The sequence below is a fragment of the Orbicella franksi genome, chromosome 10, assembly GCF_964199315.1.
Source record: "Orbicella franksi chromosome 10, jaOrbFran1.1, whole genome shotgun sequence".
Taxonomy (NCBI): Eukaryota; Metazoa; Cnidaria; class Anthozoa; order Scleractinia; family Merulinidae; genus Orbicella; species Orbicella franksi.
Window position 1 is genome coordinate 13,447,794 of NC_138154.1, and position 12,583 is coordinate 13,460,376.

A 12,583-nucleotide genomic window follows, 5' to 3' on the forward strand; every position below is an offset into this window, starting at 1 on the left:
GAATATCCGTTAATTTTCCTCCCGAAATTTTCGAAGGTTGGGTTGAATGGTTCGCATATCGGGAATTCAACAATTTAGTTATTTTCTGGATATTGTCCAAGGAAATTTTCGTGCGATTTGCCCTATTTCGAAAGTTACGAAATTTTGTATCAAGAGGATTCCAAATTGGAGAGTGATATCGATTGTAACTGATGCCAAAACCCAAATGCATAAAATATTATTCCTATAAAACAATGCACAGTTAGTATTATTATTTGGCATATTATTTTCTAGAAAACATGGCATTTCAAAAGTTTAAAGTTTTGTCACCATCCCGTTTAGTTCAGAGTTCTTAGTTCTGCCATTCGTGTGTTCATGTTTCTTTTTAACTGCGACTCCATTCATTGTAACATCGCCGTTTCCATGTGACCTATGATGAATTGTCCCGTTGCGGTTTGTATCTGCCAGAGTCATTGCTTGTTCCTGGGGAAAGGAATATCGGTTGTTATGGAAACCAAGCTCTTCTAAGTCTGTGGATGCCACGTGACTGGCAGCGACGTTCCATTTTGCATTTTGATGACGTCTCAGTAGAAATGAATACTGCGTGTTGAGTTGGTCTTCTTCTCCTTTTTTGACATTGAAAACGAACCTTTTGGTGAACTTTCCAAGCGTTCCGAGCTTATCGCCGAATTTTATCATAACGATTATAACGCAAACCTCCACGAAAACAGCAAACACGCAGAACGCTATTACGATGACTACTGCCATGAACAAACCACTGAAATTTATGATCCCGAGCCGGTTAAATGGCTTCAAATCGCAGCTCTTTTTATTGAACCATCGACTCTCTATGGCATGAATCGAGCCGTTCTCTTGATGCTTTAACACCGCTTGGTTGACGTCTTGTAACCATGGCGACCCTTTTTGTAGCGCGAGTCCCAGTCCAAAGTTAAAGAAGTTTGGCCCGGCAAGACTATATGAGCAGTTTTCGTCGTTGTTAGCCACTTGGCTGAGTGAGAGATAATCTCCGACTAGGCCATTAATTTCCCTGCAAAAGACGGTAATAGTTACAAATAAATGTCTAGCAAATTACTTTACAGAATGGCCCATTTCCCCCTATTAGGAATCGTGATAGTTGTACCATGATTCCCTGCGTGCGCAACTCATAGAGGGGATGAGTTATGAGGAAACAATAACCAATGTTTTGGGCCGAACGTATAACTGTACAAGGCGTTTTCTTCTAAGAGCACATGGGGCCCAGACAAACCGTTTGTGTGCTGTGCACATTTACAAATATTTTGTTAGCAAATGTATGGGATTTACAGAACACTTCGCAGAATTGCATAAAATCACGAGAATATGAACAAATAGTTGCTCAATAAAAGTAAAGGTATCTTTTTTATGGGGTACTGTCGTTCTCTTGGCTCAAAATTGCCAATTTCTGCAGGCTTGAAGGATTCAGTTTACATTCGCTGTTTACTATTCATATGATAATAATAGGGTGGAAAGTTCAACGGCTCGAAACTGCAACAGCTCCAGCGCCGAGGCGGTTTTCCACCGTAAAAATCCCATCGCTCGGCTTCCAAACTAATTAAAACAGCAGAAAAGAGGAAAGTTCCGCGAATCTTCTTGTATCATTCAATCGGAAATTCATCCAAACGGCCAATTACTAGCCTTCGAACAAAACTCAGGACCGAAAATTTCCAAGCCGTCAGAATGCGTAGTTACAAAGAGTTGTGCCGGAGGGAAATCGCTATTCCCTGGCATCTATCTGATTGGATGCAGTTAAACAATGGCCGTTAAAATATAAGAGAACCATAAACAAACTTTACTCAGATAGGTCGCCGGATGCGAGATTCGAACCCGGGCGCCACTGGTTAGAATTAAGGCGAGTGCTCTCAATGAAAACGAGCGCTACCCCTGTGCCATCTAAATAAAACCCAATAATATGTACTGAGAAACTTAGAACAATGTAAGTGGTGCCGAGAGAAACAAAAAACTTCCTTATTGACAATCCTCGCAAGGGACGTATAGCATAGTACTTGAATCCAGTCCAGCGCAGACGGCATCTTGGAGAAACATTTGACACAGCCTCGTTTCCAGGGTCTCTCGTCTTCCCGCCGTGAAACGGAAACAAGAAAAAATTCTCTCAGCTACGGTTCATGTTCTCTAGGGTTAGCAGAAGTTGGGGATTTAATATTGATGAAATCTTTAACAGCGGACATCCTAGATTTCTTAGAAATGTACCAGAATTAGGGGAAAAAAAGCTTGGAGACTCATAGCATTTTGTTATCCCTGCCTCGGGGCCGGGTTGTTCAAAGCCTGATTAAGCTAACCCAGGATAAGTGAGAAATTTCATTTCAGTTTTTCAACTTTTAGGTGAGGTTTTCTGTTGATGTTGTTTGTCGTTCAGTTTTGAGCTTGAGTAATCTCAAACTTCTCAAAACATAGGAAGTGAAAAATATTTTTAAACAGGAACATTTAAAACTTCGGTCAACGTTTAATCCTGGGTTAGAGTTAACTGGCTTACAAACACCCGGCCCAGTTGCTAAAACTCCCTGATATGTATTCCTGACCTGTTTTTGAGCTTCTCAAGGCCATCTGCAAAATTCTTTATGAAGTTGACCTTCAGGTTTACATGGTAGATCTCTCGAAATATTTTCTCGCTGTGAAATTTGAAGTAGCTTGCCTCTTGAGAATCCTTCTGAATTCCAAGCCTAAAACCCTTGGGTGGAGCAAGGGACGGGTGTCGGATCTTCGGAAAAGAAAGAACAGAAAGCCATAAATTATCTTGGGGATAGATACGTTAAAAATATCTCGCCTTGCTCTTTTTTTGGGGGAGGGGGGTGGGAAGGGGGGGCGGTGGGGGCGGTGGGGGCGGTGGCCTCATGGTTAACCGCACTCGATTCCGGGTCGAGCAGTCTAGGTTCGAGTCCTGGCAGGAGACATTGTGTTATGTTCTTAGGCAAGACACTTTACTCTCACAGTGCCTCTCTCCACCCAGGTGTATAAATGGGTACCGGCAAATTTAATGCAGGGGGTAACCCTGCGATGGACTGGCATCCCATCTAGAGGGTAGTAGAAATACTCCTAGTCGCTTCATGCCACACACATAGTGATAAGCTCCGGCCTGATGGGTCACTTGGTGTTAAAGACCATCTGACATTTTTCAAACGGTAAGCTAACTTCAAAGAACAGCTTTATTCCCAACGATCAAATTACCTTCGCGTCCCTAATTCCACTGATGGGAAGCTCAAATTTTTCTTGAACTAAGAAAGCCATTAAGTTGGCACAATACGTATTGACAACAATCAAGGCGAAAAAAGCGAAAAAAGCGGAGACACATCTTGCACTGCCGCTATGAGGGGTCTTCTCAGCTCCGATGTCCTTTCCAAATGCCACGCCCCATACATAGGTCATGGAATCTATTGAGCGACAGAAAAAACGCATTGTTATTGAACTTAGAGCTTGTTTAATTTATCACGGAAACAAATGTTTTAGTTATCCTCATAACAGGGATCTGTAAATGTTCAGTTATTGCATTGGAATAATACCAAAACATTTAGGAGCCAAGTGAGCAGGTGGCGAAATTATTGCTTTTATTTCACTTTCAGAATTTTTTAAAGTTTTTCAAAGGAACTGGAGTTGATTTTCCTAAGTGAGATAAGAAAAGTTGCAAACTGACATACCGGCATCTGTAGAGCTAAAGGAACCTCAAGAAAACAGTTAAGGGTAGAAGAAAACATCATCAGACTTTTAGTTTCTTTGTTTCTTACAATTGTATTTTTGTTACGCCAGGGACAAACCAAGCGACATTTATTTTGCGAAACGTGTCCCTCGAATCCAGTTTTATAGGATTTTAGGGCATAACTTTAATAATAACTCTTTTAACGTTGAAAGTTTCAATGACTTAATTCTCGATCTCAGTCAAGTTTGTAAAGTTACGCATTCATGTTCAAGCCAAACTAGCTCCCATTCTCTATCATGTAATGAGTGTGATATCCAACATAACGTAAAGACCCTGGAAAAGAAGTAATGCAATGAAAAAGAAAAAAAAAAAACGAAATGAGATGCGATTCATACCCAATAGCGTGAAGCCATCATCTTCGCTGTCCATTTTCATTCTGTGCCCCATGGGACTTTTCCTGTCAATCCACCAGATCACGACTAAAATAAAATTAATGAATCCAAGGATGGAGAACCACAGTTGATACTGAAACGGCTCCAGCCATGAGTTCCACTGAATATCTGCACAACAAAATTAATCTGCTTTAGCTACTGACGTGTTCGGTTCTTTTCAGAACTACCCTCACCCCGGACGATCACACTATACGAACTACTGACAACTTCTTTTTTTGTACTTAACCAGCTGAGCTCTAGCAGTGTTCATGATCATAAAGCGTTAATTTTTCCCCCGTCTATTTTTTAATAAGTGTTGCGTAACATCTCTCGTTGTTTGTGGTAATGTTGAATCAGTTGCTTTTCCCTGGAATAGGTTTTCAAATGACAGATGTCAGGTGAGGTGTCAGATGAAGGGCTCTAATGCAAACGATTGCGTTCGCAGAGTAGTCCGAGACGACAAATTGCGATTCCCCAATACCAAAGATGGAAAGTGATTTACTTAAATGTTTGGGCCCATATTGAGTTTACATTCTCGGAATGGTTTCCGAACGTCACTCTGTGTGTTTATAATCTACTGCAGGTCGGGTTTTTAGGTGCTTTACAAGAGCCGAGGGGAAGAAAAGTGAGGGAGTTAATCCTCTTTATAGGCCTTATTCCTGATGTATTCACTCATCAATTCTTATTTAAACTCACTTCTGTGGTGTGGGAAATCCCAAAAGGGTCTAGAAACAGTCAATCTTGTGACGCGACCCTCAGTCTTAATAAATAAGTTCAATGTTTTTCCTCCTTTTTGTCTCCGTATTTTCCCTATGTCGATAATTTGGAGTATTTTAGTAAGAAAGGAGTATTTTTTCAAACTAGGCTCCAAGGTTAAACCGCACCTTAACAACAAACAGTAATCAAAATTCTCCACATTTTTTTTTAAGAAAGATGTGAGCTCTAAGAGTCAGACGAGATAGGTTTGGAGATAGGCAATCGTTCTAACCTTCATTAGCTTCTAGATCCTTTAAAACCAATATGTTTAAAGCCAGGTGAATAAACGGATGTGCAAAGTCAAGATACTCTTGTCTAATAGCATTCATTGATATGTCGATGGCAAGATCCGCCTGTCCAGATAACACTTCTTGAACAATTCCATTCCACGCTTGTTTCTCCTTGTCAAAGTCGCCGTAATTCCCATCTGGCGTGAAGTAGATTTCGCTGTGAAATCCCAGTTCTTTCTGCATCATGACAAGCAAATCAATGGAGACGCCAAAACAGCAAAGCGTAGTCTTGTTGATCCGACTTGAGTTATGAAACTTGTAGCAAAGTTGGCTCCTTCCAGTGCAATAATGCATTCCACGACCGTCCAACCGAGGGTCCTCAATCTGGACCCAAGGGCGGTACTCATTTATGGGCACGCGTAAAGTGTGGGTCACTGGTACAGTTGGTGCTGTGATGGCACTTCCATAAGGGCCCATGAAGGTGTCCAGAGCAAGACCTGTCCGTGTGCTTAGTCCGATGAGGGTCCAGTGTTTGGCCCCATTCACATCGAGTCGAAGGTTCCATATTTCAAAGGTTGTCTCTGATTTCTCATACAGAGCAGGTTTCACAAACATAGAGCTTCTTCCTTCGATGAATGTCTCTCGTAGGTGTCTTTCGTGCAAGAATAATAATAGCACAAAGTCATTAGCAAGGTTTGCAACATTTATCTAGAATACTGTCGGTTGTGGTTCAGTAATTTTACGTTTTGTGAGATTAGCGATGCATACCAATTCACTTTAATTTGAGAATATTAGGTATGGAAAGATATTTGGTGGTTGAAGGTTTGGATGGGGTTCATAATTAAGTGAGAGCTGATATATGATTATCCAAATTTTTACCTGCTGTGGAAGCTATGTTTTTTAACATGAGGTTTGAGATTCGCAGAATTTCGCGATAGCTGAGAACTGAGAAATTAAGCATCTACCATTTATTATATAATAAGTCAGATTATACTCGCTACTGGAGGACAGATGTATAGAAGACGTCATTGACTTTTTGGTTTTCTTTTTTTTCTAATGTAAAACAGATAGAATTCACGTTGCCGTGCGTCTGTTCTGTAATAGATCACAGAAGACGTCAAAATGTGGTAAGAACATCAGTGACACACTCGGCTATCGCGCTTTGTGTGCTACTTTTACTATTACTGAAAAGTCGCACGGCAACATGGAATCTATTTGTTAAACTGACACCCACATCATTGCAGATCCTCTAGGTTGTTTAGCGACGTAGACGCCTCGCAAGTCTTCGAAGAGCTATATGGAAGATTAATGGCGTAAACTTTACTTTTTAAGCATTCGATCGAAATCATTGAATGATTTCGATCGAATGCTTGACAGCAATTCGCAAAGACTGAGCTCAGCACTTCTGAGGAATTATATCATTTTTACACCGAAAATGTTGCGAAAGCTGGCCATAAAACTAACGGTTAAGATCCGCAGTCTCTCTTGGCTTCAACATTCATTCGACTTCAAAACTTAAAGGGCTCTTAATAAATATAAATTAAGCACACAAAAGTTTGTTCCCGCATTACATCACAACTGATTTTTAGCACTGATCTAACCCGTCTCTGGTGGGTGATAGCTGATGGCCGGTGATAGAAGTTGTCGACAACGTTTTCCTTCGTCTGTTGAGTCCTAAGTTGCATGAATTGCAATCGAACGATTACACAGTTCAACTGTTGCCTTCGAAACACCCACGTGCCAAAAATCGGTTGAGCGATTCATGCTAAAGATAGATGTTAAATGGATAAAATTAGTCGTTCAAGGCTTACATCTTGAATAGATCCTGTATTTCCCTTGAGCTTGTATTTGCCTCAAAACATGCATCTTCTTCTTCGATCTGATATGGAGTTTTTCTTTGCGCCCTCTCAAATGCAGTTTGAAACAGAAGAAAGGCGTCGTAAATGGCATCCGAATACAAGGTATCATCGAGGTTCACTTCTCTCTTTCTTGCGTTTATTTTAATCAAGCCAGCGGGAAGAACATCAAGATGTGATATTCCGTATTCTGTTATGTGAGTTAAAATCCATATTGTGCCAGTCGCATTGAACTTTTTCATTGCTCGAAACAAAGGCTCATTGTCTTTATCCCTGCTGTGTACGACGACAACATCGCTTTGTTGTGAAATAATAGACTTTATCTCGGTTTCTATTGAGAGCGAGCTACTTCCAGCAAGCCAGAATATCTCTTTAATCAACCATTTCTCGTCTTTTGCCATTCGTGCCATCGAGTCAGCAAGCGCTTCTCCGTCGGAGTCAGCGGATAATACCAAGCAGAGACTGCTCCTCTCTATCTTTTTCATGAATTCCCAAATGACTTGTGCGTAATAATTTATCGAGGGTACGGCGACTCTTGTAAAATCAGCAGGGCTCTCCTGGAAAATGATGGAGGAGAAATTTAAATTAAAAAAAATAATTATAACAAGCTAGATATCAGATTTTCAATGTGTGAGGTTCTTACCTGCTCACACAAAAATTCATGAAAGTCTTTAAGTTCATCTTGTCATACGAGTTGACAAGGCCCCTTCTTTTAATTAAGCTGAAATATTCCAAGTGTCCATAATGAGATACAGTTCACCAGTTGCACGAGTTGTTTCAGTATTGTACGAGTTGACATCGTCCCTACCTTAAACTTGGGCTGATATATTTTGAGTGTCTTTAAGGAGGTGCAAAGTACTATGCAATACCTTATCTTATCTCACTGAAAAGTACCATATCCACCACTTGAACCAATCGTGGAAACGGTGAGCCTAATTTTACGACTCGTCCGAGTCTTACCACTTGAACGACTTGAATCATGGCCTTCAGGACTTGATCAAGTGGTCATGACTGGTGGGTATTGGACAACCCACTGTCCAATAAGGCTTTCCTGACAGTCGCTTGCGCACTGAAGTGATAGCGAAGTCGAGTTATTCGAGAGTTAGAAGGTGAAACGAATTCCTCATTCAGTGATTCGTTTTTCATCATCAATATTTGTCATTTGTTCTTTTAGTTTCTGAGGCAAGTACGCAACACCTGACCGAAGAAATCATCCAAATGAGGCGATATTTGCACGAACGTCTCCATATTAAGTGTTTATGACTACGGACATTTTATACAGAAGCTAATTATAACAGAGCATTTCACGAAGGAGTTCGTTTAAACAGGCACTGACGAAAAAGAAGACATTGCGAATCGCAAAAGTTGATAAGCCATATGAGTTTTGAAATGATAAAAACGTTGCCGGAATAACGAGGAAACTTAACTCAGCTCAATTCAGTATATTTAGTCAGACACTAATTATTTAAGTATTTGCCACACGTTAGTCTTTTGAAATTTTGTGAGACTTCTATCAGAGCTAAATTTTAATTTCCCCCCTATTTTTATTGTTTGTTTCGCATTATATTTATTCGTTCAAAACACACTTTTTTCAGCATAAGCTCAAACCTTCACATTTTGTCGGACACTTGATAGCGGACAGTGATGTTTTGTCGATATTTAGGCATTGTTTGCTGTTTTCGCTTGTTTTGATATTGACGAGAAAGCAGTGTTTATCCCGATAATCAATTGAATGGTTTGTTTTTAAGCATGAATGGTCGCGTGATGAGCAGTGGCACAACGACATCCTGACATGATATTTCCGGAAATCAAAATGGCTTAAGAACAACTATTCAGTTTACCCTAGTTTAAAGGAGCTTCACATTTAAATTCATTTGTATAATCCAACGTGGGCAAAAAATGATTAGGTTTTTATACATGGCTTATCAATGGCTAGCAATTAATGGAACAGTGCGTAACAAGGTAGGACATAACAGTGCATAATTAGCGCCATATTGTAATTGATTCAGTTGATTTTGTTCATGAAAAACATTATATTTTCTTTGTCATATAATTCTTACAGGTTTAGAGTTTAGATCATAGACCTCCCTAAAATAATGAAATAAATAGGTTATTTCAAAAAAACCCGGCTGGATTTCTGAAATGAGACATGTTATAATTTTACAGTTGATTATTTTATGGACATTCTAAGCTTGCGGTAACCAGTTTGCGGTCGAGGTCGATCTTACTGTTAACCTTTTTGGCACAAAAAAAATGGCCAAACGAAAATGAGAGGTGACAAAAATGGTTTCTGGTGCAAGAACGTTCCTTTTTCGCGAAGCAGAATTGTTGTATTAAAAGCGTAACCATCGAAATTAAAAAAAATATGTTTATATTGAATATGGACATGTTTCTGCTTTGCACAGTGTTTTACGCACGTCAGTAATCCAGAAACCTTGAAATCAACCACATTAAAAACATGTGCTACTCACACCCCGAAAAAACATCTGCGAAGGAATAGTAACTGAATTAGACTGTCCAGCAGATCTAAAAAATATATCTAATACAAAAAAAGTGTATTTTACTCAAGGCCGCTGGCTCGATAGTGTTGTTCTTCTTGATATTAAGCATATTTTTAATTCATTTATTTTCACCTTAACGTACCTGTGTTCTGAGTTGTTCGCTTCTCTGGAAGACACCAATAGTTGGAATCCCCGATCGTTCCAAAAGAGACGAGAGAAATGTAGAATCACTGTTGATATCCACAAAAATTGCACCTTGAATTTTCGATGAGATATTCCAGACAACGGAAAGCGAGTCATTTAAACCAATCTGACTACGTCCTGAGTTGGTCATATCTTGCCACCATGGATTATCGTAAAACGTTAAATTTTCGTTCAGCAAATTATTTTCCCGTTGGTTGACAAGAAAGTTTTCTTTTGAGTTTTGTACAATGCTGTGTAGGAAGCGATCAGAAGCGTTGAAAAAAATTGCAATGTTTATACTAATTTCCCCATCTGCACGATCTGTTACAGCAATACTGATTTTTCGCTGAATTCCCAGCAAGAAGAAAACAAGAATACTGCCACAAAAAGCCATTGCAAAACCGCGTCCAAAAAAAACCCAGTGAATTGCCTCAAAGGTATTTCGTGTCTCGTCAATAACTGTGAATTAAAACTCTTCTCCCCGGTAAAGTCACAGACTTCATCTCATTTCCGATGCAATATATATAATTACGTTTTCACGAAAAAACATTATGACATGAATTTTAATGTAAATAAAGGAAAACCTGCCCGTTGCCTGGCTGGTAAAGATAGAAGGTTTGAAACAATGACTTCAATGGGAACGCAAACAATACAAACTTTTATTGAAATGGTAGGAAAAGCGTTTTTTAATACCTCTGGAATTCTCCACTAGAATTACAAAAAAGAAGAAGAGCCTCTTGCTGTCTTACTGACATACAAATGTATGCAAAATATGCACGATGTACATGTCATAAAATTCTTTGACATAATGACACTTGATTAAAATAAGAATCGCAAAAATACAGTTTTGCGGCACCAGTTCACGACTGTCAGATTCATTTTCCTGGGTGACAGAAGAAAAAATAAAAAACAGACAAAAAAAATTGAGAAAAAAAAGGGATATATACCGCGGGCATATGCCCTTGGCATTAAACCTCACTGAATAATTTCATTGCGTTTCTCGCAAAGTACTCTCGTTGCCATGCAGATTGATTCCCACGCCAAATTCGATCGGGAAGAAAGTTTTCGTTACCTGATGAAAGCATCATAATATAACTTCCTACGGCTTCAAAATTTAACAATTTCAAGTTATAGTTTCGTACATAATGCATTATCAAGGCTTTTTGTTTACAGACAAGCAGATCGTTTTTATGGTGCATTCAAATTCAAATTTGACTAGCTGTAACTTCCATTGAAAATAACAAACTCAGTTGCCATAGAGCGTGTTAATGTTTGTGACATCAACAAGCACGTGAACAAATTAAAAACAGTAGCCTCACAGTAGCATTTGAGACATTTGGAATATTCGATCTTCATTCGGTTCCGAGGACTGAAAAATTCTTCGTTAGCATATTAACATGTGTATTAAAGAAATAAATATGTGTGTGCAAAATAATTGTTTTGAATAATAAATGTTGATTTATTTTTTCTGCAAAGATCGTTACATGCAACGTTTTTGCATTCACTTCGCTATAGCTAAAGAATTCTATATCTCCGAAGGAACATTGTCAATACTTAAGGACGCCTGAGCCTTTCGGCACAATATTATATTGTTTCACCTCTCGCAAACATCTATGTGATTCTGGGTTAACATAGAATTATCACATAATTACATGTCACAACGTCACATACTATCAAATTCGTTCCAAACATGTGGAAAGTTGTCGCAAGCACGTGATTTTCTACGCGCTTGAAATTGTAAAATCTCCTTTACATGCTTTCTTTGCAAATAAAATTATTTTCTTGTTGTAAATCGTATTAATTTAGGAATCATGAAAAGGACATTTGCAGCTTTAAAATACCTTCATGTGTTTAGACAATTTAATCGGTTTTCATGCGCAAGAAAAACTATTTTCTCTGAATTTGATTTCCTTGATGAAATCAAAATAAGAAATGGTAGCTGATATTTACGTCTGCTTTCTTGGAGATATATGAATTAACAGTTTTAAGGCCTTATGTCAGTCTGAAATTGACGTTTTTGTATAAATTATACCAGAAAAAGAGACGAATTAACGTCTTTTAAGAAGGTCTATTATTTTGAAGTCAATTTTCTCAACAAAAACTATTATCAGAAAATTCAAAGTACATTTGCAGCTATCTAGCTGTGACTAAACGATCGCGAGTTAATTAACGGCTTTCAAGGAAGCCTATTTATTTGAGATTGATTCTGTTTTCGTAAATTACAGTGAAAAGGACTCAAACTATAGTTGCCACTCGCGAGCTTCTTATGGTTGGACGAATTAGCAGTCTTTAACAATCCAAGGCCTTTTACTCTGTGATTTTGTTCGTCTGATTGCATGAAATGAACTTGTTTTATTAATGACGTTATTATGTTATTACTTGTCTCCACCCCATCTCTTACTTAATCTGCAAAAACGTTAACTTTCTAATGAGTCTCTCTAATTGTTTACAGCTTTTATGTTTGAAAGACCAAAGTAAATAAACGAACTTTGCTAGTCTTTAGTCAACGGCATCAGTAACAGGAGGCTTCATCTAACCCTCCTCTCCCATTGTCATGATACCACCTGCCGAATGAGCCTGGGAGCTAACCGGCGTAGCGGGCGTGAAACAGCGAGGAGGGGGAGAGAGAGCGGTGGTTAAACAAGGGGGGGTTCACTTCCGAAAGCATGTGAAGGGATTGAAACTGCGAGCGAGTGCGAAAAGGAACAAGGGGAAGGGGTGGGGCAAAAAAATGAATCCTTTCCTCCCCACCCTCTCACACTTCTCCTCCTTTTTTTGCTCACCCCTACCCCTTCTCTCATTTTTTTGCTCACCCAAGGCGTGTTGGTTTGCTCGCTTTGCTTGCTCGATTTCCCCGCACGGAAAATAGGATGGGAACGTCTGTAATGCAGGCTAGAGGGGGCGTTTTCGCCGACTCCCCCAGCCCTTCCTCGTAAGTCTAACAGTTGGAACGCATTAT

The 12,583-nt window shown here is 39.3% G+C and overlaps 1 protein-coding gene across 1 annotated transcript; it reads right to left on the reverse strand.

Annotated features, from left to right (window-relative positions):
- Positions 1-114: 114 nt before the first annotated feature.
- On the reverse strand, positions 115-10,133 carry LOC145500639 (glutamate receptor ionotropic, NMDA 1-like). The gene is made up of 7 exons (XM_081480156.1): positions 9,584-10,133; positions 6,896-7,497; positions 5,087-5,736; positions 4,063-4,227; positions 3,202-3,404; positions 2,556-2,734; positions 115-1,027 (listed from the first exon to the last, which is right to left on the reverse strand). The coding sequence occupies exons 1-7, from the start codon at positions 10,016-10,018 to the stop codon at positions 295-297; spliced, it is 2,967 nt and encodes a 988-aa protein (XP_081336282.1). The 5' UTR covers positions 10,019-10,133; the 3' UTR covers positions 115-294.
- Between the last annotated feature and the right edge of the window lie 2,450 nt (positions 10,134-12,583).